This window comes from Xylaria bambusicola, assembly GCF_022495145.1.
Source record: "Xylaria bambusicola strain CBS 139988 unplaced genomic scaffold F5B22scaffold_14, whole genome shotgun sequence".
Lineage (NCBI taxonomy): Eukaryota > Fungi > Ascomycota > Sordariomycetes > Xylariales > Xylariaceae > Xylaria > Xylaria bambusicola.
The window spans coordinates 793,798-817,913 of NW_025953567.1; the positions used below are offsets into that span (position 1 = coordinate 793,798).

A 24,116-nucleotide genomic window follows, 5' to 3' on the forward strand; every position below is an offset into this window, starting at 1 on the left:
CAGCATATATACGTAGATAATAATGTAAATACCGCACTTCAGACAACAATGCCACATGTCTTCCGAATTCGACTGCAAGGTGAGCATTACGACAGGCATCGCAGTGTGGCCAGCCGCTTCATAACATGACTCTCTGTCAACCTTTGCATGATGTCCTCTTCGTAGCTCATGATTACTTCTATACCTCCATCATCACCGTTAAGGCCAGGAATATGGGGTAATATGATGGGATTCCTTTCTACCGTCATCTTCGCTAACCGCACCGCATCACAACGACCAATAGCATGACCCCAGTCAAGCTCGTAGATGCATTGATCAGCCCACGAGACCACCGATGTGTTACTACCCCCAGGCTCGCACCTAGGCGGACCTAAGACAAGACGTGCCTCTGGATTGGGCCGCGGATGCGCCTCGAGGTAATCTAGTACCCCGCGCACGGTGGCGTCGTCGATTCCATGCACAGACCGTCTAATCGCGAGTGCGACATTCGCGAGAGCCGAGATGTCGACAAAGTCTATGGGTTCTTGCATCCCCGCATTATTCACGTGTGATTCTGCTCCCGGCTCTTGGTCATGCGTCAAAGAGATAGAGAGGCTCCTGAAATCAGAAACGCGACAAACGTCCTCATGTGGTACCCTCGCGCTCGTCATAAGGAATGCGGCCCCTAGAAAGTTCCGCGGGAGCGCCGGGCGGAGTACCGAGCGGAATTGGACGGGAAATGACAGCGTGCTGATTCGAGAGCTCTGGCGTGTAACCCGCCCATTGCGGAGATATGGGTGGTCCTGGGCCCGAACGATTACGCTCCATAGCAGAGCTGACAAGACGTCACTCGTCGAGACCCACGACCCAGGCTCCTGTAACGCAATATGGGCGTTCGTAGCATCTTTGAGTGCTCGTAGGTGTTGTCGCGGGAAGTAAAAGACGCCCGTCTGATAGTCTTTCTTCCCTTTTGCTGTACTGGGTAGATCAGTACCCCGCACTGCATCTTCCTTGATTTTGGTGTGCAGTAGATCAGGCATGGGCATGGGATGAGAGTTATTGATACGTAAGCTCTGTGAACTTGAATAGAGAGGGGATCGGTCCATCCAGCTCCTATCAAACCCGACGTCTTCTTTGCGGCAATGCGATGCCCAAATCTTGAGAAGCGCATCATACCCAGTGATGTCTGTTACAAGATGGTGCACAGCCACGCACAGAATCAGTCCGCCATTGACGAGCGACGCGCGGGCGAGGAAAATAGCCGGTGGCTCTGGGTATGGCGGAATAGTATCTGGCGGAACGATACCAGGGGTAAGAAATACCTCGGGGGCGAAGTGTCCCGCTTTGAGGGTAGCATAGTCGACGATACCAGAGAGGTCATGGCACGAGAAGATATCTTCGGGCCTGTAGTATGGTGCGCTTATTACAGCCCCTGAGCTCGCTGTCCCAGGCGTGTCGCTGATGATACGCGAGAGGACGTATGGCACATCCTGGGCCAACCCGGCTAATCCTTCTGACAGTGTCTCTATTGCCTGTGAGTTCGTGGTTGAAAAGCAGTATATCTGGCGAGCGTAGGTACGTGGCATGTGACCTTCGAGGGGAGAAAGATGAAGGGAGTAGACAGTGACTGCCATCCTTGCCTTCAGTATCAAGCACTCTACTGTGTATAGTATATCAAAAAGAAGTCATTCCCTGCCTTTTGTTCTTCCTATAGATACTTCTTTAATATCATGATCTATAGAATTGCCGTGTGCATAGAGACTAAACAAGCAAGAGCCTGAAGTGATGGGTCTTAATCTTGAATCTGCTCTAGAACATGGCCTTGGAAGCCAATACTTTGCCAAAAATGGAGAAGTCGGCAGGACCCGAGATCGTCATTTCCATACTATGAATGTAGCTCCGCGACGGAACAAGTAGAAGAGTCCATCTCGTTGGACAACAGATTAGAAACTAAAACAAACCATACAAGCATGATTTTATATCTAGTAGATTGGCTGTTTCTTGTTGCATGCAAATGTTGAAGTGATGGATGGAAGCTTCCAAGATTGGAGGTTGTGGTATCCGAAATGGAGTCCTTTATATTACGTTTACCCATTCTTTCGGCGCCCAATGCCCTCCAGGATGTCCTTGAACGTAACTTCCTCGCCATCAAGTCCCCACCTATGCGACAATATCGCATACTGTGGGATGTTCTCGACGAGATCCTCGGTCAGCGTCACGCTGCCATCTTTTCGGCAGTATAAAAGGCGCATGGATAGAGAATTGTATCGCGTGGAAGATAACGAGTATTCGGCCTGCTACAATTTCGCGACCTTAAATAGGCCGCAGGGCTGTTAGGTTATAAAGTTATAGAATCCGGGGAGAAATGATCATAGCTGTTGTGGATAAAGAGCATGATCTTAGCAAATTGTCCGTCCGGGCCATGCCAGATTGATATTTAGAGGCTGTGTATCGACGGAAACTGCTAAGACAGCAGCGCAACCCCGCGTGAATGCCATTTTAGAACGAGGCTGCGTCAATAACGAGATCTGTACATTACTCCAATCAGGCCACTTCGCTTACCGCCGACGGCTGCAGGCCATGCCAATAGATGTCTTGGTCGATATCGTGGTGCTGGTATTCTCAATCTCGACGTGGCTTGATTTTCACGCGAAGCAGGCTTCGGCGCTCTACTGTCAGTCAACTGAAATGCTATCCCTATATCCTTGAACCGCTCGATATATTAATCTAGATGCTTCACTTGAACACGTTGTCCGTTTCCTCTGCATTCGCCACCCACCACGTCGACCCGCCCCATCGCTTCGATACAGCCCGATCGCCCTCTGCGTCTCCAGTTCGTTTTGCCAGACGGATAGCAGTATCTATTCTCGCCTGTTGGTTCTCCACCACAACCAAGAGACGTCCAAGAGCATCCTGGGCAGCGGCGCCACCGTGTTCGAGTCGTTCCTTTAGTACGCAAACCGCGGTATCGATCTTCGCAAGTGTAGCAGGGATAGAAAGGCTGGTATTATCATGGAGACCTTCGACGTATGGAACAAACGTGCCATCCCAGTCATCGCGTCAAGTCGAGTACCGAGCCTGGGCCACCCATCCTCTGTATCTCTTGTACAAGGACGTCGCATCGCGGAAGGTTATGGTTAGTACGGAAGTCGTTGATACCCCACCATTTCGCCCTGTCATGTATCAGTAGATCAGTCTTTTGCATGGAGACGAAAGCTGCCGTGTAAGAAATGCGATAGCACTTACCAGATTGCTTCGGTGAACAGACTTTCCTAAAGCCTCTGCTCTTAGAGGCAGTGGTTGGTGGTATAGGTACCTTTATTGCCTTCAATGGCGAGCTTTCCGTATCGAACGCCTCGTGCGCAGCATGCAACCTCCATTTTGCTGTTGGCGAATGTTTTGCGTGTTGGTGTGAGAAGAGAATTCGAAGGTGGGGTTAAATCGTATTAGTGATGACTTGCCTATTTTCATCAAACTTAGTGGGCTGTACCTATGTACCAGTCACGGCTCCTAGCCTTTGGGCTAGCCGCGTGGCCGTACGGGTGATAGTTCTATTCCGTAGCTTAGTCAGTAGCCCTGCCGGACCTCCGGAAGCCTATTCAGCCTACCGTTAGCGTATATAGCCTAGTTGACGAAGGTCATGACCTAGCAAGTCATCCTTTACTTCGTCACCTTATAATTAATAGTGTATTTCCAGTAATCACTGACGACTCTGCACATCGCGCCCGTCGTAACAGTACCTACCGGTACTCCTACCTGTGGACACCAACTTCCCACTACAGCAGCTGCTATTCTAACGGGGATTGATGGCAGGTACGGTGGGAGTGGCTATATTACCCCTCACAGTGGATTCCTTCAGTAGACTAGAACTTCAACTCTACAACATTAATACAATCCCCTTGGCAATCCAAACATTTATCAATACCGAGTTCATTTTTCCTCTATCGTAGTAGTCATTAAACAAGTGGAGGCCTTTGGCGCCGGCTAGCTCACCACCCTCGTTCCTAGCAGTGCTATCACATCTAAGGAGCAATTTAGGTAGGGGAGGGGTAAACCGCTTTATTCAGGTCTAACCAGCTTACCTCATCATTTGTGGCGGTCAGAGTCCCATCTCCGTCATATTTGTCTCATCCCCTAATCGTTCCCTTCAATTCCCATGCCATTCCGAAAACTCTTTCCTATCGCCTCGACCACGTCCTGAAAGCATATTCTCCTTACTATGCAATATCAGCATCGGTCTCTTCTACTATATATCTAGTCTTAGAGCCGACACTAAGCCGACGATATGACATCCCAAGCCTCCAAGTCGATCACTGGGGACGATATGAGGGCCGCGGCTAAGGCCGAACAGTTTTAGCTCTAACATGGGGCGAGTGGAAACCTGGAGGTGGGAATTGTTGGATTGGGGCGGCGCATAGAGAACCGGGAACCACGAATATGTCTAGGTACAGGTTATGTGATGGGTCTCATTCCGTCTGCGGCGGAACCCGGTGATATTATTGTCCGTTTCTGGAATTGCGACGCCGCGGTCGTGATGAGACCTCTGAAAACGATCCCGACTGACCCTAAAACGCCGGTTTCTTGGAGTCTTATTGGCAGAGCACATGTAGCTGAGGCCTATAATCGAAGATCGACGCCTGGCTATGACGTGCGTGCAGAACAATGCCTTCGAGGAAAAGCTGAATCTGGACTTTCGGAGGAGTTGCCTGGTCATTTCGGCGCCGTATATGTCAACTTTGACTTGCCCACTTTGCAGAAAGTCACTGCATGCATCACCACGTAAGACTTGTGATATTCTATTAGAGCGCCGCCCAAATACAAGGTTATGGATAAGGGATGGTGATAGCAGGTGCACGTTGAGCTGCACCTCCGTGTTGGGAGAGAAATGACACGGTCAAAACCGAAGGCGGCTGGAGGCCATTCTAGAATAGCTCTAGCACAATCATTGTATTAAAGGCTCTACTATACAGATTAAAGGGCTTAGCAATAGCTTTAAATTACCAGAAATCCTCTAAGGGCCTCTAGGGCCATAGTCTCTCCTCTTGTTTTTTAATGCTTAAGATATTAAAATTTAAGTTTTTAATAACCTAGTTATATAACTTATGTTAAACTTAAGTTTTTGGGTACCCGCGGGTAGTTAATACCCCTATTTGGGCCATTGGGTACTTAGCACGTGTTAGGTATCTGAAACCCTAATTCCATAATGCGTTGTTCTTTTCAAGCAATAAATACATCCCATCTTTATCCTATCTCTATGTTGACACCGGCAATAAATGTCGTGGCCTATGACGAAGTCTAGGTGAGAACTATGGCATTCTAATTAGCCCTGCTTGGTTTGGCTTTAGAAAATTATTCGTAACAGGGTCAAGAAACGTACTCCGTTGAGACTGACAATTGCTTGATGAAGCTAGAAGTGTTCCGCATTCCAAGCTGATCTGTCCGAAAACGGCTGCACCTAACACAAAGGAGTTCGCCATAACAACACATTAGTATTATGAGACTAATATTCCTTGGTATACTACTGACTATGTATTAGAATTGGCTAGAATTGAAGACGTTCGTCTAGTTGACGGCGTATACATAACGCCGTGTCTGTTAGGCCTTTCCTTAGCTCACTACTATACCGATGGCGCACGAAAGTGGCCCTATTCGGAACATAGGATTTGCACCAGACCTGCCATCCTCGCCATGGGCGACACGATTTCCTAGCAAATTGGGGCTGATATCAGGGAAAAGTGTGAACCATTCTGCACTCGTTCCGTTTCCAAGGGTAGACGATCCAGTATACTATGACCAGGATCCCGTCGGGGAGCATCCCCGTGATGATGCAGAACTAGATAAAGGCTTGATTTCCGAGGTTTTTCAGAGGAACAATCTCATGGGGTTATTGACATGGGAAGCCGCAGTGATCAATCGCCACCTCTTCTTCTCTCCGGGCGCTGGTCCTATATCTGGGGGTCATCAACTAATAGACAAGCAACCAAGCGGTGACGCAGCTCTAGGAACGAACGAGGAAAGGAATTTTTCGGTCTATCAACGCGAAAGGATCAAAGTCGACGAAACGAAATGGTTCCATTTCCTACGAAAAGATAGGTGGTTCGATTGGTCTGGATTTGATTCGGACTTCTCGAAGCAACAGAGGAGACACTGGAGTGTAGATGACCCGAAGATTTGGGAATTCCTCAGAGTTAGCCTTGAATTAGCGAATCGGATGCTGAAATCACTAATAATGGACAGAAATGAAGGGGGTATGCCACGCCTATTCTCTCCCGCTCTGGGTTCCTTCTCTCTCGTGACTCATTGGTGTAAGTGAAAAAGAGTGCTGACCTTCTGTATCTAGTAAGATTATCCCTTAATAATTTGATGTAATCTAAACGATTAGCCACTAAAGATGAGAGGGGGCATGATTTATTATGTCAACATAAAAGCTGTGCTGACATCGTTTAGCTACAAACATTATTGTTCGGCCCACTAGAGTTTTGGACAAATTTCAAAGACATATTTGCTCCGCCTCCATTCGGTAAATACGACACGATTTTAATGACTTATTCTTTCTCACAGGAAGTTTTCCAAAAAAGGGGTCAACCTTTCCCATATGATAATTTTGGTAAGTGAATAACTATTCTTGTGTCTTTTACGGCGGATACGTGCCTTAAAGAAACGCAGTTGTTGAACCCTTCACTTACAGGTTCATAGATACAAGCCCAAGTAATGAATGGGAAACCAAGCTAGAATCGCTTCTATCTCGACTTGTTTCTTCATTTGCGGACATGCCTACCGTAGAAGGTATGAATGTGAGCAGCATAGAGAGTGAAAGGCAGCCAGGGTATACCTCAGTTGTCTTGTTGGGAGTTAAGAAGTTAGAGCTCGTACTTAACTCCAAGGTGACCCTTGGAGAGTTATGTGCTATCCATATCGAGCAAGCAACTACATACAGTAAGCAAGTATTTCTGACGATTCGGTAGAAGATTGTATCAGCTCATTGATCACCAGATAGTACATGAACTTATGCACGCGGTGATGAGGTCTAGACATGTTGAAGAGCCACATCTATACAAATTGAAAAGCTTGAGGCGCTACATTGAACCGGTAATCACCTATCATATGACGAGATTACTAGTATTTCAGAGACTGATGGCTGTACCTTCAAGTTCCTGAACGCCAGAGGCTATCGTGAGACGGGTCATTATATGGATCAACATTTCTTCGGAGGATCTCCATTTTGTTCGCGTAAGTTCAGGATCTACCGGGCCCATTCAGGATTATTATCATGGCCACACATGAGACTCCCCTCGTCGAAGAAACAAGCTCTAAGCCTCTGGTAGCTAATTCCATCATATTTGATGGATTCTCACCATCTATCCCACCACCGCTAGGCATCATGATATCAAAATTCGATTTAAATTGCAAGCCTCGCGTTACGCAGCCAGGAAGAATATGCCATGTCCCTTCCTCATGGGCATCGAAGTTGATGGGCGAGCACTTTTGGCAAGATCCCCGCCACCCACAGAAGAGCCATCGTTCATTTCACAGGAGCGCTCTCACCCCCGATTCTGGCACGGAAATGGACTTAAGTTCATTGCCATACGTCTATGACGAGGATAAAGTCATAGTGGCGAGCTGGCAGAAAAAGCAAGATAACTGGAAGACATGGCGAGATAACTGGAACGAAAAGGCTCAACGCATAGTATGTGATCAATTACCTGGATATCTTGACGTTCTATGTTTTCTAATTTTGATGCCTAACATTATGGTACTCTCGAAATATCGCAAGCCCTTGAGTATGATATAGGCTAACCCGTATATAATAGTGGACGAAAAGTCCGGTAAGGGAACCAGAACCGCGCTGTTATATCTAGAAATCGAAGCTCAAACTAACTAGAGTACACCGTACAGTGGAGCTCTGTAGGCTCACGTAGTAACTGCTTCAAGTTCTCGACCGCTTTCTCGAAGAAGGACTTGGTGACGTGTGCTGCCGTGGCGTACGAGTTGGTGGGTATGGTCGGATGGAACGAAGGCATAGACTTCATGCAGCAGCCCCCTCGCATTCCCGTAAGAGAGTGGCTTTGGCATTGTGTTGGTATGTGGATTCTGGGTGCTCTGGCTAGCCCACAGTGACCACCTTGCTAATAGCATTAATTCTAGGGCTACTGATGATGGCGTCAATACCTCTCCTAGAACAGGAGCTAGAGAATCCTTATGAAGAAAGAAGGTTAAGCGAGCATGAGCCTGGCCGCGAAGCCAGAGCTGCTGGTCATAACGATAAGGTGATTACGCATATACCCGGTGATCGACCTGTGTTTGCAGGGCCTAGCGAATTTTGCAGCATGGAAGGGACGCTTAAATGTCCATTCACACAACTCGATTATCTCGACCGGATCCTCGACGTTTCAACGGTGCTCCAAACTACTAGAACGGTTGTATATGATAGCATATTTATGGCCATACTTCAAGCCGCACGGGACATTCGTGCTAATCGAGAAAGCATGGTCCAATCCATGGGTGCTTCTCATATCAACAGCTGGGCTTCAGAGTGGTTTTTTGAGCTTCCAGCTTATAGTTCATCTCTTATTCGATATAATCCTAAAGATAGTAGATGGAAGTTCGTTGTTCCAAATTAGCGATCCATCATCTACGGACCTAAATCTTGATCAACTATCCGCCATTTCAACTTCAGACGCTACGCTATGTATAGATCAATAATAGATATCAATTTTGTTATTCAACACCTGTAATATTGTATATTCTTGTAGACTGGTATTGCACCGTTGCCAGACTCAGAATCCAGATGCCGGGGCATTGCAACACCAAATAACAGAGCGCTCCATGGCGTCAAATGAGATAGCCTTGTCATATGATCGAGTGTTCGTTCATAGGTTATTTCCTCAGCAAGCTCCACTGGTTATGGTGATTAGATATGTGGCCTGCTGATTGGATACTTTGACGGCAACTGGAAATATACAGACGGAATCACTTACTTTTAAAGTAGTATATAAGAACACTCTGATCTCTAGTTCTCTTCATGAACCAAAATCTCAACTTTACCTTTTCAACTTCATTTACCGTGACCCTGCTCTGGATCTTGACTACCAAGGCGCAGAGCTATACCATCGAGCGAACTATCAGAAAAACATTTCTAGAGAAGATGGCTGCAACAACTTTTATGAATATGACCGGTGACTCCGAGTCCAGCTTAAGTGTAAGTATAGATTTATCGAAAACCTACGTAGAGAGGCGTTTCATGTACTGACAGTGCCAGGCATACCAGCGCCAGCAAACTCTCCCAGAAACTTTACGCTTTCGCCCATTGCCTGCTCCTCTAGCAGAGGAAACAACTACCCCATTCGCTACCCTCCAAATTCCGGATCAGCCCGTGCCTTGCCGACGGTGTCTCCAGGACAGTCGAGTTGGCGATGAGATGCTACTATTGTCATACAACCCCTTCCTCGGCAAGAGTCCTTATCAATGCGCCTCGCCCATCTACGTTCACTCCAAGCCGGCGTGCGCGGACGCGGCTGTGCAATTGTCGGGTGGACCAATTCCCGAACAGCTGAGCAAACGACTCTTGTCCATTCGCGCCTACGACAGTAAGCATATGATGCGTGGCAACGAAGTCGTGGACGGAAATCAGTTGCTGGAGGCTTGCCAGCGGCTGTTGGGCGATGACGCTTCAGCCGAGTATTGTCATGTGCACTTTGGTGGACCAGGGTGCTTTGCTGTCCGGATCGAGAAAGTGTCTCAGCCTAGCTAGATGGACCGTTGAGTCAGTGTCATTCTTTCAGTTTGGGCTGGGAGATGACTGAGCATTATATCGTACCGAGTGTATAGGTGGGTTTCGCCCCGGAGAAGGTTTCCATCTGTATTATAAAATACCGAATACCGGGTAGAGACGGAGATGGTGCTCAATTTCAAGGGTAGTAAGCCGCAGTCAATTACCCCAGCTAGTTTGATATTTGAAAATAGTATCATCGTGCGCTTAGACGTGTCGTAAATAAATATAAAGATGCCGTATGTGTCGATTACAATGAATATGCGGTATATGTCTGCTATTTATATTGCATAAGACAGGACAGGTGAGCTTGAACATGTCGAAAATGAGGCCATCAGTCCTTGATAGCATGAACCATACTGGTACAACCGGGAGTTTATGAATATCAATTTACCTTAGGCATGGGCCTAGTCTAGCTGCAGAAAGGTAATCAAGTTGCCGTGAGATTTTTGGCACTGGTCGTAGATCATTGTATTGGAAACAAAATCAATTCCAGGCGCTGATGCTTAGTTCTTGTTGGAAAATCGGTCTGCTTCATAAGTCGAGCAGTGAAGGATCGACGCAGTCCGAGGCGTGGGTATCTATAAGCTGTCCAAGAGTCCCATTGTCCATTTCTAAGAACGTCGAGAGTTCCAAGTTGTTGTCATTAAGCCACTCAGAATATGAGCCCTGATCAGTATACATAGAGTCTGCCAAGCACTCTGATAGCCAGTCATCAGTAATTTGATCAGAATCCAGAAAAGACATGTTGAAATCTCCGTCGCCGATGGAATCGAGGTGTACGATATCCGTCGCGTGACTAAGATCGGCGACGTGAGGTGTAGGATCTCGGACTGAAGTAGCGGGAGTCGAGCTCTCTCGCCTGATCGCCGCCGCGTATGCACCAGGCGTCGTTCCCAGTATTTGCTTGAACATGCCATGAAAATATCGGGGCGACAAGCCTACATGCGCTGCGACATCTAATAACTGGGCCTCTCCCTTTCGCTGACGTATATATTCGCATGCAATCTTGATTTGTTTCTCTGCAGAAGCGCGTGGAGATGCGTGGCTAGAATCTGTGGACTCCGGTAGACAGCGCCGACAAGCCCGAAACCCAGCGGCTACTGCGCTAGGCGCAGAGTCGAAGAAGCGCACATTCGCACGACGTGGCCGGCGCGATGGACAGCTCGTTCGGCAGAATATGCCTGTCGAGAGAACACCGTACAGGAATTCAGAGGTCGGGGTGTGTGCGAGTACAAGCTGCCACCGGGCTTCGTCCGTTGAGGATGAGCTGGGGTGTGCTGATTTGGTCCTATTGCGCGGGATAGCGACCGTGTTCCTTTGGACCATCTTTGCGTGTATGGAAAATCCCGCGATATCTCCAACTCTATGAAGTGGCGAATGATGGTAAGAAAGAACTGAGATGATGATGATGTGCTATGTAAGTTGCCATATGATCTCTAGGTATGTAATAAGGTTGCTTAACAAGAACTAGGAGCGGCTTCTGATTGGCTACTTTGATAGCAACTCACTGACTAATAACACTGCACTTGTTTTGAATGAGCTTGCATGCTTGATCATGAATTGATTCAACAGCAAGGTTCTTTGACTAACATAGCGTTGCGTCTACTAAAACGTCTCCCAAATTGCCTGATGTTAAACCGTCTCATTACAATCACAACTGTCCTCTTTGGTCCACAGAGGAACAAGTCCTAAGTAAATGTACTGACGAGGCTGCGGGGACTGTATTTAGGGAGAAGAACAACATGCCATGTTACTTTTATTTACATACACAAGTCTAGCCTCTCTAACGTGGCGGTAATAATCCAGCGAGCATTGCGCTTTGCGCCTTGGGCTAGCCCTCTCAAAGGGACATGTAAGGAAAGAGCAAGCAGGTAGGCTGTTGACCTTGGTTCCAATCTTCCGAACGGGTTCGTTGCTGCAAGGAAAGCATCACAACAAACCTATTCTTTCTGATGAACAGCAGATCTCGGATCTTAGGTTAACCACTACTACATTTTAGAGCTGTGCACCATCTATTGCTACTTGCTTTCTGTGCTGACGTGCCCACCATGAAGTTCATTCCGAAGATCGATGAAATAATTGAGGCTCAAGACGACAGCACTGGAACTCTGACATGCGGAGTTGAACTCGAGTTCCTCCTTCCCTCTATTGACCACATGGCGAAAGACCCCGAACCAGATATTGCGAACAGGTTGTTATACAGGTCGACGAGTAGAAACCCAGAGATTATTCATAAAGAGATCCGTGAGCAGTTGAGTAAGTTCTCTCACAAATATCCTTTTTCAAAATACCTGCAAGATTGCACAAGTGGTGTATTTTTCATTGACACATCGGATATTGGTAGTGGCTATCCTTAGGCAACTCGAGGGTGTTTCCTTCCGAGCTATGGATGACGATGACTTTCATCCTCCACATGACAATGTGGTAGTTTACGATTCTTGGCGGCTCGGCTCCGATACCACAGTCAACAAGAATCATGAAGATAATGAATGTTCTCAAAGCTCGTACACTTGGACTGGCTGTGTACTGACATCTCCAGTCATGAATCCCCACGACCACGCCGCAAATATTGATAGCATTTGCCGGATTCTCAAGATAGTCCGGATCCACCTCAATAAGTCAACTTCCGTGCATGTCCATGTTGGGCGCGGGGATGAGCCCTTTAGGTTCGTGTTCTGCGGGCAATCGTTCTCCTGGTTCGGTATACTTCAAATGAAGCTCGCGCTAACTCCGACCCCTAACGCAGCTTGCTCACTGTCCGGAAATTCGTCACTCTTTACTGGCTTACAGAGGAGGCCATCTTCGGGCTCCATCACCCGAGTCGCAAGACTAATAGGCATTGCCTTCCTCTTTCCAAATACTCAGTGATAGCAAAACAATTGCAGTCCACCGTTGACAGCGAAGACCGGTGTTCAAACGATCAGGGCCACAGGTTCAAGGATTATGTTTCCGAAGCTGGCTTATCCCCACTTCGAAGAACACAACTCCGTCGCATCTGGGCTTGCTGTAGTATTGAAGAAGTGGCGAAGTTGATGTGTATTGGAATTGACATGGGCTGGAAATTACCAGGCCCTGACGAGCGAGGCGCGGTAGGGTTCTGGCGTTTTCTACCCGCGGGGAAATCGGGAGGAAACATACAGACTTTCGAATGGCGTCAAATGTCTGGTTCTGTGGATTCCAACCACATCAATCAATGGGTTAAGGCTTGCATCGCATTCACTGACTTTTGCCGCCTTTCCGACAAAGGCACCTTTAAGAAGTTTGTGGGGAAGGTTATCGAGAAGGGGGATAGTTACACCGGAATTGAACTACTCAATGCTCTGGATGTCGATAGCCATATCTTCCATGTTATGCGAGGAGCGTGGGCTCTAAGCCGTCATTTCTGCAATGATGAACATGGTAAGGATCTCTTCTTACCCATTGATGAGCTCTGACTTCGAATGCCCACGTCTTCGCTCTCATTTCTATATGACGAAGTCCGAGGCTCGATTGGAGGGCAATACTCATAATATGAATGTGAGTGTATACTAGTCGGCACATAAATTCACATCTCTAGAGAGATGAATTTGACGAGGAAGAAAAGAGCGTCTTAATTAAACATTATTAAATACACTCCATGTCTCTTTTCTTGATGTAGCAAGGAAGTCCATCTTTCATAGGAAGAGTCAGGCTAGTCTTGCTGACTCGTTTACCCTCGTATGCCGCTGTAAATTCGAACATTAAGAGCATGGTCGCAATGACTTGGGTAGCGATGATTTCAGCCATTCGCTTACCGAGACAGGTTCTCGGTCCGCCATCTTTCCATAAAAATAGTCAGCCCATTACTAGCAATGAAATAAGAAAAATCCCAAGGGCACTGGTTCAGGCTTGAGCATTCTCACTTACAAAATACAGGAAATTCAGATGCACTCTTGTTGATGAGTTTCCCATCTTTGGCAATCCAGCGCTCGGGTCTGAATTCGTCGGCATCTTCGCCCCATGTTCTTTTAGACCGATTGATCGCCCACAAGCTCCAGACTATCACCGACTTTTCTGGGAGGAAGGTCCCATCGGGTAACGTGGTAGCTTTTTCACACTCTCTAATCTCGAATGGAATAGGAGGAAATAGTCTAAGCGCCTCGTAGAAGGCCGCCATCGTATAGGACAAAGACGCAGGAGCAAAGACAGCAGGCGAGGTATCGCTCTCGCTACCAAGTTGCTGAATGTCAATGCTGTTAAGCTTGAGCAATTCTTGTGCTTCATCCCTAATCTTCTTCATAGCGGATTTGTTTTGCATTAGCAGATATAGACACCACGTCAAAGCCTGTGCAGTTGTATCTCTTCCTGCAGTTAGATATGTGAGAGCGGCATCCGCTACCAGCGTTTGCTGAGAGCCCAAAGCTGCCAGTAATGAATGGATTAAGCTTCCGGATACTGTATCAAGTCTACTCCCATCCGCATCATCTAACTGCGCTGAAGGTTCTGTGGATTTTTGCTGATCATCCATTGCGTTGTTGACAATGCCTAACCCAAACTTGCGCACGATCGCCAGCGACTTCCTGAACCTTGAGCCTGTAATTATCTCGGTGATGAACCATAATGGATTTTGAAAGCGTTCAGTGACAACGCCAGAGGCGTGCTCAAACGCCACGGTAAAATCATCATCAGCATGCATTTCCATATCATAGGCCATCTTACCCATGAGTAAGCTAGTAATCTCATGGAAAGCAAGCTGCATGTCAACGATCCTGCTGTCCTTGACACAAGACTCTATATGATCTATAGTGCGACTAAGATACCGAGGGAGAGCAACATCCGTCAAAACGCGAAGATTCGATGCGCTCAGGAAATGAGAGCCTGCCTTCCTCTGAGCCTTCCACAGATCGCCATCAGCGTTGATGATCCCGTTACCAAACAGATCCCAAGAACGCTGCTTGACGAAATCGCCCTTGGCGAAGATGCCCTCGTTCTTGAAGACGTAGTCTAGGTTACTGGGGTCATTGATGACGACGCCGGGATGGAGAGTGGGAACGGTGATTTGGAAAGTCTCGAGACCGAACTGCCTCTCACAGTCTACGAACCATGAGAAGAGCTTCTTGCGATCCTGTAAGAATACAAGGCCATTTCCAGCGATAGGGAGTGTGTTCGGTGGCTTCCTACGAAGTATTAGTTCGCGGTGTGAGACATGAGTTTTGCCTTTTACTGGGCTCGTGATCACATACCGCAAAGGGACACCGTTTCGACGAATGTTAGGAGCTCGCAGCAAAAAGTAGTATATTACGAGTAAGAAGATTAAAACTGGCCCTAAGAGACCATGGCCTTGTAAAAGAGCTGTCATGACCGTCCTCTGAATTGCAGTGAAGGTGTCGTCCAACTCCCAGCTACTGTGTATTGGACTAGGAATGAGAACATGGCCAAAGGCAGCTTACACAAAACAAAGGGAGGGGGTCGGAAAAGCTGAGGCTCGAGTGAAACAACCCGCCAGTTCCTAATCCAATCTAGCCTGATGAATAACCACTCTCAAACATTTTCCGAAATAGTAAAAGTGGTGAGATCATGCAATAGGTACGGCACACAGGTAAATACGATTACGAGCCACGATGCGACAGTTTCAGCCCTTCCCCCCAGCCACAGTTCTAGCAATGCCACTGCGACAGGGGCAAGACAGGGCAGAACAGGGGGTTGGTTCAGGCCGAGGCCGCTGAAGATGGCGGAATCGGCGGAATGCCTAGGGACATAGCGGGATGCTGCAGGTGCACTGATAATCACTACGTCAGACCCAGTAACAACATCTGTGCTGTGTTTGAGATCTCAAAACAGCCAAATCACCAACATTAATTAACTCACCGAGATGCACTCTCGTGGAACTGAAAGAAGCCAGCAACCTCTATGCTCATAAAATCAAGCCCAATTCTTATAATAGCTAGCCAATCAAGCTGGATCTCTGCCAATTGAGGCTCTTGTCATCAACTGATCTCCAGCCGCAAGGAGCAAGCTATCTACCTAGGTAGTTTATCTTCTACTTTTTTGTTTTATGAAAGCATAGGTAGGAAGAAGATGACTCCGTGCATTCCACGGTTGCATCTCTTCGAGATTGCCGACCAGCCCTGGTATGTACAACCACATTTCAGCCCTCACTTGATTTTCAGCCCGACGGCTCTGCGCATATTCATCGGCATCAGTAAGAGAGCATCCAATGTGGTGCCAATGAGAATCAACCACAGAGCTTAGACAATATTCTACTTGGCCATGTCTATCCAGGCTGCTAACCGCAATTACACAGGTTTCCAGCCTTCCTCCGAGCATACGTGCAAACGGGCCTGACGCATGCCTGGACAACACACATCCCGGTCCTCCAAACCAGCAGTCCAGCAACGCACGTAGCTAACATCCTCCGGCGCGAGCTCGGCAGCACATCCGCCTCATCCTACACCTACATCGACTTCTGCGCGGGCGCGGGCGGTCCAACGCCGTACATAGAGCGAGCGCTAAACCAGCAACTGCGCAGTCCATCATCACCCCAACCCCCAAGCTACGCAGCCGTAGCCTCTCAAAGCCCCAATGACGACACAACAACAACAACGCAGCACCCGCCGTCGCCGCCAAATACAGACCAAGGCGTCAAATTCGTCCTAACAGACCTGCATCCGCACGTCGAGAGCTGGGAGAAGGCCGCGCGCGCAAGCCCACACCTCACATACGTCTCGACGCCCGTCAACGCAGCCGACGCGCCGCCGGAGCTGATCACGCAGCACAAGGCGGCCGGCAAGGGCGTCTTCCGCCTCTTCAACCTCGCGTTCCACCACTTCGACGACGAGCTCGCGAGGGCGATTCTCAAGAATACGGTCGAGACAAGTGAAGGATTCGGGTAAGTCTTATCCTATTCTCTTTTGAATTGGAAAAAAAGGAGAAAGAGGGGTGGGGGTTATAAAAAGAGGGATGAAGGATATGAAAAGAGCATCTTCATCCCAATCACTCAAATCAGCCCCAATCAAACACTTACGCGATCATACACGCAGGATCTTCGAGCTACAATCCCGCAACTTGTCTTCCTTCGTCTCATGCATGCTGTTCGGCTTTTTCATCTTCTTGATCGCGCCTCTGCTGTACTGGTGGTCGCCACAGATCCTCTTCTTCGTCTACGTGGTCCCTATCGTGCCTTTCGTCCTCGTCTTCGACGGGTTAATATCCAGCTTGCGCACGCGAACAGCTGACGAGATTGAGGTGCTTCTACGTACGTGTGGTGCAGCGGATACGGTAGATTGGACGGTGTACAGCGGCTCGGAGACTTTTCTATGGCCTTGCGGATACTTGACGTGGATCATATGTACGAAAAAGAGGAACGGATAAGGCAAGTCATAGGACTGTAATGTCCCAACTTTGTTGCTGTAACATTTGCATTTGCATCATCGCATGACGGGTTTATCAATTATTCGGTCTTGTAGCATGAGAACGCGACACTTGGAAGTGTAGAAGGTGAGCGAAAAAGCTATGACTCGGAGCTATACATACATTAGATACTCAGCTTTATTACCTCTAGGGCCGCTCGCACTTAAGATGCTTGACGTCTGCGGGTCCTTTGCCCGGCTTAACCATCCCATAAACAAACTAGACTCAATTCACACGCATACGCCACGTGTGTAGTACCAATCCCAAGAACTCCCCCGCATCATCTAGTCAATTATATTAATGCCAATGCCTGACCTTTGTTGTCGATGTTCACCTTGTCAACCAACCCAGGTAGTCGACGACAATGAGTGTTACCATTCTGTCACCGACACGTTAGTTCCATTCATCTATTCCTTAACCTGCAAATAGTGAGGACAAGTCAAAAGGTCTACTTACGCGTGCGGCGCAATACGCACGTAGTATGTGCCAAATCCCCGATAGAACCGCGTCAATCCCTCTTGTCTCGTGACTTTGACGAAACAGTCGGCCATGCTCTTGTAGGGCAATTTCCCGTCAGGCCCGCGTTGTTGTTTCTGCAACCTAGTCTTGACAAAATCGAAAGGCAAACTGAGGAAGCTAGCAAAGAACCCTGCGATTGCACTCGCGGTCAGGGTCTGCGTCTGTGGCGACCAGGAGGTACGTGTCTTGAGTTGCGCCTTCGCTTCCGAGAAGAATGCGAGCTGGCCTAGATTGAGCGCCATAGCGCGCACAACAGTCGGTGTGGCACCAGCCCATAATCCCGTTACACCTTCGGATTTCACGATGGATGTGATGGCGTCGACCACGGACTTGTAGTTTTTACGCTCGGCGAGGGGTTTAAGACCATCCGATTGCATACGGATGAGTGCCAGATCAGCCGGGTTACCGATGAATGCGGCCAGTCCGCCTGCGGTGAGGCCAGCACTCGCGCGTTCGGCGAATCCAACTTGTGTGCCGTTGTCCTTGGCACGCTTCGTGAGGCCTTTCATGAACGTGTCAAAGAATCCTAATCGAGCAGTCGTGTAGACACCTTGACGCAGAAGACCAGCAGAGAGACCAGTGTACAGGTCAAGGGCCTTACCCTGCGCAAGTATCTCACGAGTTACTGATATAGGTGTAGGTTTGGGGCCCGTGGCCACGCCCTCCCCAGCCAGCTGGAGTCGGACCTTGATCATGTCGATAGGCTGAATGACTGTGGTAGCCACCATGCCCGATGTGCCGCCATTGATGAAGGGCAGAGCTGCTCTCATTAACGGTGTATGGAGAAAGTCAGTCTTTGCGGCCGCCATGGTTTCAATGGTTTCGGTGCCTTGTTTGCTCATGTTGGGAGTCTTGGAGCGTGCGGCCTCGGCAGCTTGCTTCAGTGTGTTGGAGCTCATAATACCAAGGAATGGGCAGGATGCTACTCAGGTCGACCAGGAAGAAATCTCCGCCTCAAACGGGCACTAGAAGCCGGCAAAACTGGAACAGGGACAAGCTGAGGCACCTCTTAGTTAGCAACATATTGCAAGGTTGGAAAGTCCAAGGGTTTAATATGCTAAGTACTAGATTCTACATCCAGGGGTAGACAAGCAGCTCCAATAGCAATCGGGCCGTGTTGCGGTAATGAAGAGAGAAATCCATTGGCTATATCCAGCAGGAATCCATTGTACAGGATCATATAGAGTTTAGACACCGGCGAGGGTCAGCATCCGATACTCGATAGGGCTGCTTGAATGGAGGTGACCCGGGTGTTGGTCGGTTATCATGCTGGAGCGATTCATTTGAGGCTTGTGACGGAGTGGAACCCGTTCGGAAAAGATAGGAGGTTTGGAGACCATCAACCCAACTGAATTGGAATGCTCCACATGATGAATTGGGGTATGGACGGGCAACACGGGAACGAATGATTGGCGGCCGAGGAAGATGGAGAAGTTGAAATGGTGACGAGGTTGATATGATTAGGCAGAGTCAATGGATAGGGCAAGATTCAAAGAGACAAAACGAAGTAACCGACCTTCGTAGGCTCCAATTAGCGTGCAATCGCTTTAGATTGAGGCTATGATGGTGATTCGGTGACAAAGCAACTATTCTACCGCGGATATGGGCGATGCTACCCAGGTAGCGTTTCGCTCGTCCGAAATGAGGTATGCCCAATTTTCTGAACAGCTAATAGCCGAATACCGAGCTAGTTGGTTTTAAAGGCAGAATAATTCGGGTATAGCGATAATGAATGAGAAGGAGGCCAGTATAACAAGAGAGTAGGAACAGACAGCGGCGCCACTAGAATGGCGGGACAAAGAGAGGCACGCGATCAACGAGATGATAGCTGTCCCCTTAGAAGAAGCCGACAGGTAGGGCTGGGGCGATATGGTTGGAAGAAATAAAATAGGTTGATGATGGGCTGCCCAGAGCCAGGATGAATAAAATCAGGATCTCGAACCTTATTCTACCCGCGTAGGTACTAAGTAGGTAGATATTAAAGATAAAGCAGAGGCAGCGATGGGCAAAACTATAAGGGACACTGCAGATGGACCCTGCTGCGTCTGGCGGCTGACACCTCGGGCCTGCTGTTCAAGAGGCAGCAAACTGGGCGATGGCCGAAACCTTAATGATGTAGACAGAGGAAGAGGGGAAGGGAGGGAGGGAGGGAGGGATGGATGGATGGATGGAGAGAGAGAAAAGACGACGTCTGGGAGGGAATGAATGATGGCACGATTGGATTTGAGGGCAGCATCTGTGCATCTCTCTCCCCAATTATGATCCCGTACCACACACACACAGAGAGAGAGAGAGAGAGAGAGAGAGAATACCGTACAAAGCGAGGATAATACCCGAGTCAATCAATCAGTCAATCAGTCAATCAGCCAGCCAGGCAATCAAGGATGGAGAAGTCCTCAGTACGAGCGTTCTCTTCTGCTCGGTACTAGGCCGGAGGAGACATGGGGGAACATATACTACCTAGTTGGTATGTCCTCATGTCCTCCAACACACACTGGGCGCTGCCGTACGATTGGTAGCAAGTGGCATTGGGGTTGTTGAGGAGGTTCTCTGGTGTGCCTTTCGTGCTCCATGGCGTTTACTAGGCGGCGAGTAGCAGCAAGATACCACCTTACCTAGGTAGATGGGTGTGTGAGGAGGAGGAGAAAGAGGAGGATGTAGTTTGGATGTATCTCGTCTGCCATCATCGCGGACCACGTAACAAGCACGCGACTACAAGAGAATGCGGGGTCGACTACCCGGTTGGGTGAATTTGTTACGTGAAACCTTCTCGACAGCATCATGCTACGCACGGTAGATGATGGAGGGCTAGCGATTTGGATGTTACTATACCTGAGCTTCATCTGGTCGATCTACCACGGTATCTGCAATAGGCGATGGTCTGCGTCTGGGCTTTCTTTTCCACCTTGCTGTGTCCATATAAAAATAGAATGTCAACAGACTGCCCGTTTCGGAATATAGCAAACAGTTGCCGGACTATATACCAACTATCAATCGACAGGCAAGTATAACAAATTGAAAAGTACCTACTACCGCTTCGCCCGACCCTTTCGGGATCGAGTGGAGACGAACGCTTGGTTAGGTATATGATGTATTTTATAGGATTGAGGTTGTTCTTCCACTCCAGCGTCCTAGCTGTGCAAGTGTGTGCTCGCCCGCCGGTATTCTTCTGGGATGGATAATTCCCGCAGTGTATATCTAGGTAGGTAGGTACACCGGTCTTTTAATTTAGCATCCGGGGCCCGATGCCAATGATTAGATACATGCAAACGTAGGTAGCCAGATTTGAGGCTCTATTAGATGGCTGGCTTATGTAGCACACATTTGGAGTAGCACGAAGCTGTCCAACATTCGCAAGGAACTACCGTCCAATGTAGCCTAATCACTAAGCTGTCACCGAGGACTAATGAATGAGGAGAGCTGGACTTCAGCATGTACTTACTCAGAACCTCGTGCGCAGTTGTAAATGGCCCACCGGACAATAATGTATAGCCGTGTATGGGATGACTTCAGCTCAACAGGCCGGTGTAATGTGCTTCGAAGTACAGTCATCAGCTACATGCCGCCATTGACTGCCATCTGTCACATCTTCTAAGTCACCATCTACTTTATTGCAGACCTATCATTAAGACGATGGATGGACGACTTTGTTGCGAAAGACGAATACCCCATAGCAGACCCATAGTTTACAGTGACGTCAGAACCAGTGGCCTCTAGTCTACACTAGCAGGTTACCTGCCAAGACTGTTGGGGTTCGCAACTAGTGTCGAACTCCAAACCTGCGGGGAGATGCCAGAGAGGAGTGCCTACAATGTACAGAGTACACCGTCGTTTTGGCATGCTGCTTCGCGAACAAACACTCGTCAGCGACTGGAAAATGCCAAGCCATAGTCTCTCGATTATCGTACAATCCACTTGTTAACCGCTACTAGTATTGTTTCCAAGAAGGGCCCGGCGCCTTGCGTCGGAAACGACGACCACGTAGCTAGGCAAGTAGGGCAGACAGACACATAGCAGCCTGTAGATAAGCATTCCAAGGTTGTCAGCGCCAATTGTCGGACATCCTGTACAGGTTTAGTATTCTTCGTGATGTTTGATTACTTCGCCAACAAAACAAAGTCCGTCCGGTCGGACCCGGAACCCGATCCGTTGGCGCTCTGTGGAACACATTCACAGCTAGCTTCTATTCATCGCTACGGCTGTCCTGTCCGCTGCCGCTCCAAAGTGCTAGGTATCTCGGTTCCGCTAATCTGAAGCTAACTATGCTCTTTCCAGCTGCGTACCTACCGTAGTTTATCTGCTTTCCTCACACCCATGGAATATGCATCGGTCCGAGTCGGTTCCTAAACTTTCCATTCGGACCTTTCTTGGGCACCTATGGCCTTACGCACTGACATACGTGAGGCATTCTATAACAGGCCCGTTCATACATTGTCGAATTTGGTGTACCATGGTGTCATATGCGGCATATAATGCACGTACACAGCATGATGAGACATGCAGGAACGATTCGCTAGGCGCGTAAGCTTCGATGCTGAGAGCTGGCGCTGCTCCCAGCATAGGGCCCGATGGCTTACAATGTTCCAGAAGTGAGAGTCAGGTAGAGAACTTCAAACTACGAAGCTTGCTATTAAGCATACGCTGGTCACGGAATCTAAACTGGTATGCAGGACGATTAAGTCTATTAATCTATAAGGTCCGCATTCTAGCATACTTATGCATACCTCAAAAGGTAGAAGGAAAAGTAGTCAAGCGTCCTCCATCAGTGACAACAACTGTTCCGTTGCAATACCCACCCGCGCGAGAAGCAAGATACAGTATAGCACCGCCCACTACAGTTCGCAAGCGTCAGGAATAGCATGTTTCGAGTGAGATAGGCGCAGATATGAGGACAACTTACTATCTTGTTCGTCGCCGACACGCTCAAGGGGGACCTTGCTTTTGACAATTGGTCCCGAACGCGCCAGAACCTGGGCTGACATCTCGCTAGGGTAGACTATTCGTACATGATCAGCATTGTTAGTATGCACTCAGCGCCGCCCATGATCTCTTTATAAGACCGAGTTGAAGGACACGGTGGAGCGACTTACGACCCGGGCATATCACATTCGCCCTAATATCCCATTGTGGGAGTACAACACTGAGTTGCTTGATGAGATGGGTGCACGCCGCTTTGCTCTGTCCGTCTGGAGCTTGTCAGAATATCCACATGTCCTATTACATGCTCTCCAAATCTGTCTGTATCATACCGGGACAGGAGATTATTCAACTTACTACAAACCGTTAGAAAATGTTTTAGATGGGTTTGGAGGTCTACTCACCAAGCAAAGCCTCCAGTGTTTGTCTTGTTGAAACCACCAATTGAGCTTATAGCTACAACTTGAGATTTCTGTTCCACGTTAGCACGGGCATTGCCCGCATCAAGGAGTTTCAAGAACGTCATAGTAGTGTACCAGACAGCGCTTGTATTGACAGCAAAAGTCTTAGTATAATCCTCAGCTACCACCGCCAGATTTGCCTCCATAAACTCGTCCAGGGTTGTCTCCGGCTTGGGATTGATGCCGAATGGCCCACCAATTCCCGAGTTGCAAACCAGGAGGTTCACAAAACCGGCGTCCTTCTCGATGTGCGATGCGGCTGCTTTAAGTGAATCAACAGACGTGACATCGCAATGAACTGGAATCACATTGGGGTTTCCGATGCTAGAAACTGCCTCTTGTAGTACATTCAACCGACGCCCAAGTATGTACACTTTCGCGGCACCATTGGCGACAAGAGCCTTCGTGATCATCAAACCGATGCCTAGAGACAAGATGAGAAATGAGAAGGATAGAGGCAATCGCTGTCTTGCGTACCAGTACCACCGCCTGTGACAACAGCTACAAGACCATTAACGTTGAATAGGTTTGCCGCGCTCAGCGCTGCTACATTGTTCCCTGAGTCGGCCATTCTGAAGTATGAGATCTATGCCCACGTTTATTGATGTATATGCCCCAAGTAAGGAATCTTTATAAGAAATCATAAACAGATAATTTACATTTTTGAGTCCGTCTTGAGCAAGTGCCCATCTTAGTTTGCATTTTTAAAAGTACCCTGGGTCCCGTGTAAGTGTCCATGATAAGTCGACCCCACCACTGCCCCTCGTTGAGAGGTAAACTCGGCTTAACATTGCGTAGGAACCGAGGAAGGCCGTTTCTCTAGCCTTAAAATGACTTGCTTTGGCCATTTCACCGTTAGATACTTCGTAAGTATCGTCGCTGTAAAACAATGACACACAAACGGTCATCAACAACTCTACCATGACTTTTAACTTTAGGGATACTGTCTCTGTACTGTCTAAGCAACAATGACTTGCAGCGTGCATCTGCCGATCCCAGGACCCTTCACCTGTACACCTAGGTATTCCAGGGGCTTCAATGTTAGCCCAATACAAAAAGCAGGAATTCACCAAGAGTGTTATTACCAGTTCTATACGGAC

General features: G+C 48.3%; 12 protein-coding genes across 12 annotated transcripts; 7 read left to right on the plus strand and 5 right to left on the minus strand.

The window, feature by feature from the left end:
- Nucleotides 1-86: 86 nt before the first annotated feature.
- On the minus strand, nucleotides 87-1,613 carry F5B22DRAFT_645369 (uncharacterized protein; the record flags this gene model as incomplete). The annotated part of the gene is made up of 1 exon (XM_047978576.1): nucleotides 87-1,613. The coding sequence occupies one exon, from the start codon at nucleotides 1,611-1,613 to the stop codon at nucleotides 87-89; it is 1,527 nt and encodes a 508-aa protein (XP_047832224.1).
- An 830-nt stretch (nucleotides 1,614-2,443) lies between these two features.
- F5B22DRAFT_92895 (uncharacterized protein) lies at nucleotides 2,444-3,300 on the plus strand. The gene is made up of 2 exons (XM_047980700.1): nucleotides 2,444-2,653; nucleotides 2,711-3,300. The coding sequence occupies exons 1-2, from the start codon at nucleotides 2,570-2,572 to the stop codon at nucleotides 3,167-3,169; spliced, it is 543 nt and encodes a 180-aa protein (XP_047832225.1). The 5' UTR covers nucleotides 2,444-2,569; the 3' UTR covers nucleotides 3,170-3,300.
- A 363-nt stretch (nucleotides 3,301-3,663) lies between these two features.
- Nucleotides 3,664-5,024, plus strand: F5B22DRAFT_601770 (uncharacterized protein). The gene has a single exon (XM_047974634.1). The coding sequence runs from the start codon at nucleotides 4,439-4,441 to the stop codon at nucleotides 4,760-4,762; it is 324 nt and encodes a 107-aa protein (XP_047832226.1). The 5' UTR covers nucleotides 3,664-4,438; the 3' UTR covers nucleotides 4,763-5,024.
- Nucleotides 5,025-5,231: 207 nt separating this feature from the next.
- Nucleotides 5,232-6,761, plus strand: F5B22DRAFT_92914 (uncharacterized protein). Its single transcript, XM_047980702.1, has 3 exons — nucleotides 5,232-6,227; nucleotides 6,427-6,586; nucleotides 6,676-6,761. The coding sequence occupies exons 1-2, from the start codon at nucleotides 5,606-5,608 to the stop codon at nucleotides 6,501-6,503; spliced, it is 699 nt and encodes a 232-aa protein (XP_047832227.1). The 5' UTR covers nucleotides 5,232-5,605; the 3' UTR covers nucleotides 6,504-6,586; nucleotides 6,676-6,761.
- F5B22DRAFT_92905 (uncharacterized protein) lies at nucleotides 6,758-8,706 on the plus strand. The gene is made up of 7 exons (XM_047980701.1): nucleotides 6,758-6,915; nucleotides 6,973-7,068; nucleotides 7,131-7,209; nucleotides 7,305-7,666; nucleotides 7,791-7,805; nucleotides 7,876-8,059; nucleotides 8,125-8,706. Exons 2-7 carry the CDS (start codon nucleotides 6,988-6,990, stop codon nucleotides 8,598-8,600), a joined length of 1,197 nt encoding a protein of 398 aa, XP_047832228.1. The 5' UTR covers nucleotides 6,758-6,915; nucleotides 6,973-6,987; the 3' UTR covers nucleotides 8,601-8,706.
- Nucleotides 8,707-9,001: 295 nt separating this feature from the next.
- On the plus strand, nucleotides 9,002-9,730 carry F5B22DRAFT_654440 (uncharacterized protein; the record flags this gene model as incomplete). The annotated part of the gene is made up of 2 exons (XM_047979798.1): nucleotides 9,002-9,178; nucleotides 9,239-9,730. The coding sequence occupies 2 exons, from the start codon at nucleotides 9,002-9,004 to the stop codon at nucleotides 9,728-9,730; spliced, it is 669 nt and encodes a 222-aa protein (XP_047832229.1).
- Nucleotides 9,731-10,044: 314 nt separating this feature from the next.
- On the minus strand, nucleotides 10,045-11,185 carry F5B22DRAFT_92920 (metal binding domain of Ada-domain-containing protein). Its single transcript, XM_047980703.1, has one exon. The coding sequence runs from the start codon at nucleotides 11,075-11,077 to the stop codon at nucleotides 10,283-10,285; it is 795 nt and encodes a 264-aa protein (XP_047832230.1). The 5' UTR covers nucleotides 11,078-11,185; the 3' UTR covers nucleotides 10,045-10,282.
- A 137-nt stretch (nucleotides 11,186-11,322) lies between these two features.
- F5B22DRAFT_92946 (putative amidoligase enzyme-domain-containing protein) lies at nucleotides 11,323-13,551 on the plus strand. The gene is made up of 4 exons (XM_047980704.1): nucleotides 11,323-11,622; nucleotides 11,751-12,007; nucleotides 12,096-12,417; nucleotides 12,498-13,551. The coding sequence occupies exons 2-4, from the start codon at nucleotides 11,800-11,802 to the stop codon at nucleotides 13,183-13,185; spliced, it is 1,218 nt and encodes a 405-aa protein (XP_047832231.1). The 5' UTR covers nucleotides 11,323-11,622; nucleotides 11,751-11,799; the 3' UTR covers nucleotides 13,186-13,551.
- On the minus strand, nucleotides 13,375-15,159 carry F5B22DRAFT_92957 (cytochrome P450). The gene is made up of 3 exons (XM_047980705.1): nucleotides 14,953-15,159; nucleotides 13,637-14,886; nucleotides 13,375-13,575 (listed from the first exon to the last, which is right to left on the minus strand). The coding sequence occupies exons 1-3, from the start codon at nucleotides 15,066-15,068 to the stop codon at nucleotides 13,565-13,567; spliced, it is 1,377 nt and encodes a 458-aa protein (XP_047832232.1). The 5' UTR covers nucleotides 15,069-15,159; the 3' UTR covers nucleotides 13,375-13,564.
- A 357-nt stretch (nucleotides 15,160-15,516) lies between these two features.
- On the plus strand, nucleotides 15,517-17,326 carry F5B22DRAFT_92974 (uncharacterized protein). The gene is made up of 3 exons (XM_047980706.1): nucleotides 15,517-15,840; nucleotides 16,014-16,598; nucleotides 16,750-17,326. Exons 1-3 carry the CDS (start codon nucleotides 15,788-15,790, stop codon nucleotides 17,078-17,080), a joined length of 969 nt encoding a protein of 322 aa, XP_047832233.1. The 5' UTR covers nucleotides 15,517-15,787; the 3' UTR covers nucleotides 17,081-17,326.
- On the minus strand, nucleotides 17,290-19,188 carry F5B22DRAFT_93074 (mitochondrial carrier domain-containing protein). The gene is made up of 2 exons (XM_047980707.1): nucleotides 17,576-19,188; nucleotides 17,290-17,498 (listed from the first exon to the last, which is right to left on the minus strand). The coding sequence occupies exons 1-2, from the start codon at nucleotides 18,535-18,537 to the stop codon at nucleotides 17,450-17,452; spliced, it is 1,011 nt and encodes a 336-aa protein (XP_047832234.1). The 5' UTR covers nucleotides 18,538-19,188; the 3' UTR covers nucleotides 17,290-17,449.
- Nucleotides 19,189-21,616: 2,428 nt separating this feature from the next.
- Nucleotides 21,617-23,779, minus strand: F5B22DRAFT_601794 (short chain dehydrogenase). The gene is made up of 5 exons (XM_047974635.1): nucleotides 23,494-23,779; nucleotides 22,961-23,440; nucleotides 22,729-22,824; nucleotides 22,539-22,634; nucleotides 21,617-22,470 (listed from the first exon to the last, which is right to left on the minus strand). Exons 1-5 carry the CDS (start codon nucleotides 23,585-23,587, stop codon nucleotides 22,364-22,366), a joined length of 873 nt encoding a protein of 290 aa, XP_047832235.1. The 5' UTR covers nucleotides 23,588-23,779; the 3' UTR covers nucleotides 21,617-22,363.
- Between the last annotated feature and the right edge of the window lie 337 nt (nucleotides 23,780-24,116).

Coding starts and splice junctions, on each gene's coding strand:
- F5B22DRAFT_92914 (XM_047980702.1), top strand. CDS start 5,606: ATGGCGCACGAAAGTGGCCCTATTCGGAACATAGGATTTGCACCAGAC. Junction 6,228..6,426: donor AATGGACAGAAATGAAGGGG/GTATGCCACGCC, acceptor GACATCGTTTAG/CTACAAACATTATTGTTCGG.
- F5B22DRAFT_92946 (XM_047980704.1), top strand. CDS start 11,800: ATGAAGTTCATTCCGAAGATCGATGAAATAATTGAGGCTCAAGACGAC. Junction 12,008..12,095: donor AGAGATCCGTGAGCAGTTGA/GTAAGTTCTCTC, acceptor GGATATTGGTAG/TGGCTATCCTTAGGCAACTC. Junction 12,418..12,497: donor CGCGGGGATGAGCCCTTTAG/GTTCGTGTTCTG, acceptor CCCCTAACGCAG/CTTGCTCACTGTCCGGAAAT.
- F5B22DRAFT_92895 (XM_047980700.1), top strand. CDS start 2,570: ATGTCTTGGTCGATATCGTGGTGCTGGTATTCTCAATCTCGACGTGGC. Junction 2,654..2,710: donor GCAGGCTTCGGCGCTCTACT/GTCAGTCAACTG, acceptor ATATTAATCTAG/ATGCTTCACTTGAACACGTT.
- F5B22DRAFT_601794 (XM_047974635.1), bottom strand. CDS start 23,587: ATGGCCGACTCAGGGAACAATGTAGCAGCGCTGAGCGCGGCAAACCTA. Junction 22,825..22,960: donor AAACACTGGAGGCTTTGCTT/GGTGAGTAGACC, acceptor GACAAGCTCCAG/ACGGACAGAGCAAAGCGGCG. Junction 22,471..22,538: donor TGTCGGCGACGAACAAGATA/GTAAGTTGTCCT, acceptor TGCGAACTGTAG/TGGGCGGTGCTATACTGTAT.
- F5B22DRAFT_92957 (XM_047980705.1), bottom strand. CDS start 15,068: ATGACAGCTCTTTTACAAGGCCATGGTCTCTTAGGGCCAGTTTTAATC. Junction 14,887..14,952: donor CGAAACGGTGTCCCTTTGCG/GTATGTGATCAC, acceptor AATACTTCGTAG/GAAGCCACCGAACACACTCC.
- F5B22DRAFT_93074 (XM_047980707.1), bottom strand. CDS start 18,537: ATGAGCTCCAACACACTGAAGCAAGCTGCCGAGGCCGCACGCTCCAAG. Junction 17,499..17,575: donor GTGCGTATTGCGCCGCACGC/GTAAGTAGACCT, acceptor TGTCGGTGACAG/AATGGTAACACTCATTGTCG.
- F5B22DRAFT_92920 (XM_047980703.1), bottom strand. CDS start 11,077: ATGGTCCAAAGGAACACGGTCGCTATCCCGCGCAATAGGACCAAATCA.
- F5B22DRAFT_92974 (XM_047980706.1), top strand. CDS start 15,788: ATGACTCCGTGCATTCCACGGTTGCATCTCTTCGAGATTGCCGACCAG. Junction 15,841..16,013: donor GAGATTGCCGACCAGCCCTG/GTATGTACAACC, acceptor GCAATTACACAG/GTTTCCAGCCTTCCTCCGAG. Junction 16,599..16,749: donor GAGACAAGTGAAGGATTCGG/GTAAGTCTTATC, acceptor TCATACACGCAG/GATCTTCGAGCTACAATCCC.
- F5B22DRAFT_601770 (XM_047974634.1), top strand. CDS start 4,439: ATGGGTCTCATTCCGTCTGCGGCGGAACCCGGTGATATTATTGTCCGT.
- F5B22DRAFT_92905 (XM_047980701.1), top strand. CDS start 6,988: ATGCACGCGGTGATGAGGTCTAGACATGTTGAAGAGCCACATCTATAC. Junction 7,069..7,130: donor TGAGGCGCTACATTGAACCG/GTAATCACCTAT, acceptor TGTACCTTCAAG/TTCCTGAACGCCAGAGGCTA. Junction 8,060..8,124: donor GTGGCTTTGGCATTGTGTTG/GTATGTGGATTC, acceptor CATTAATTCTAG/GGCTACTGATGATGGCGTCA.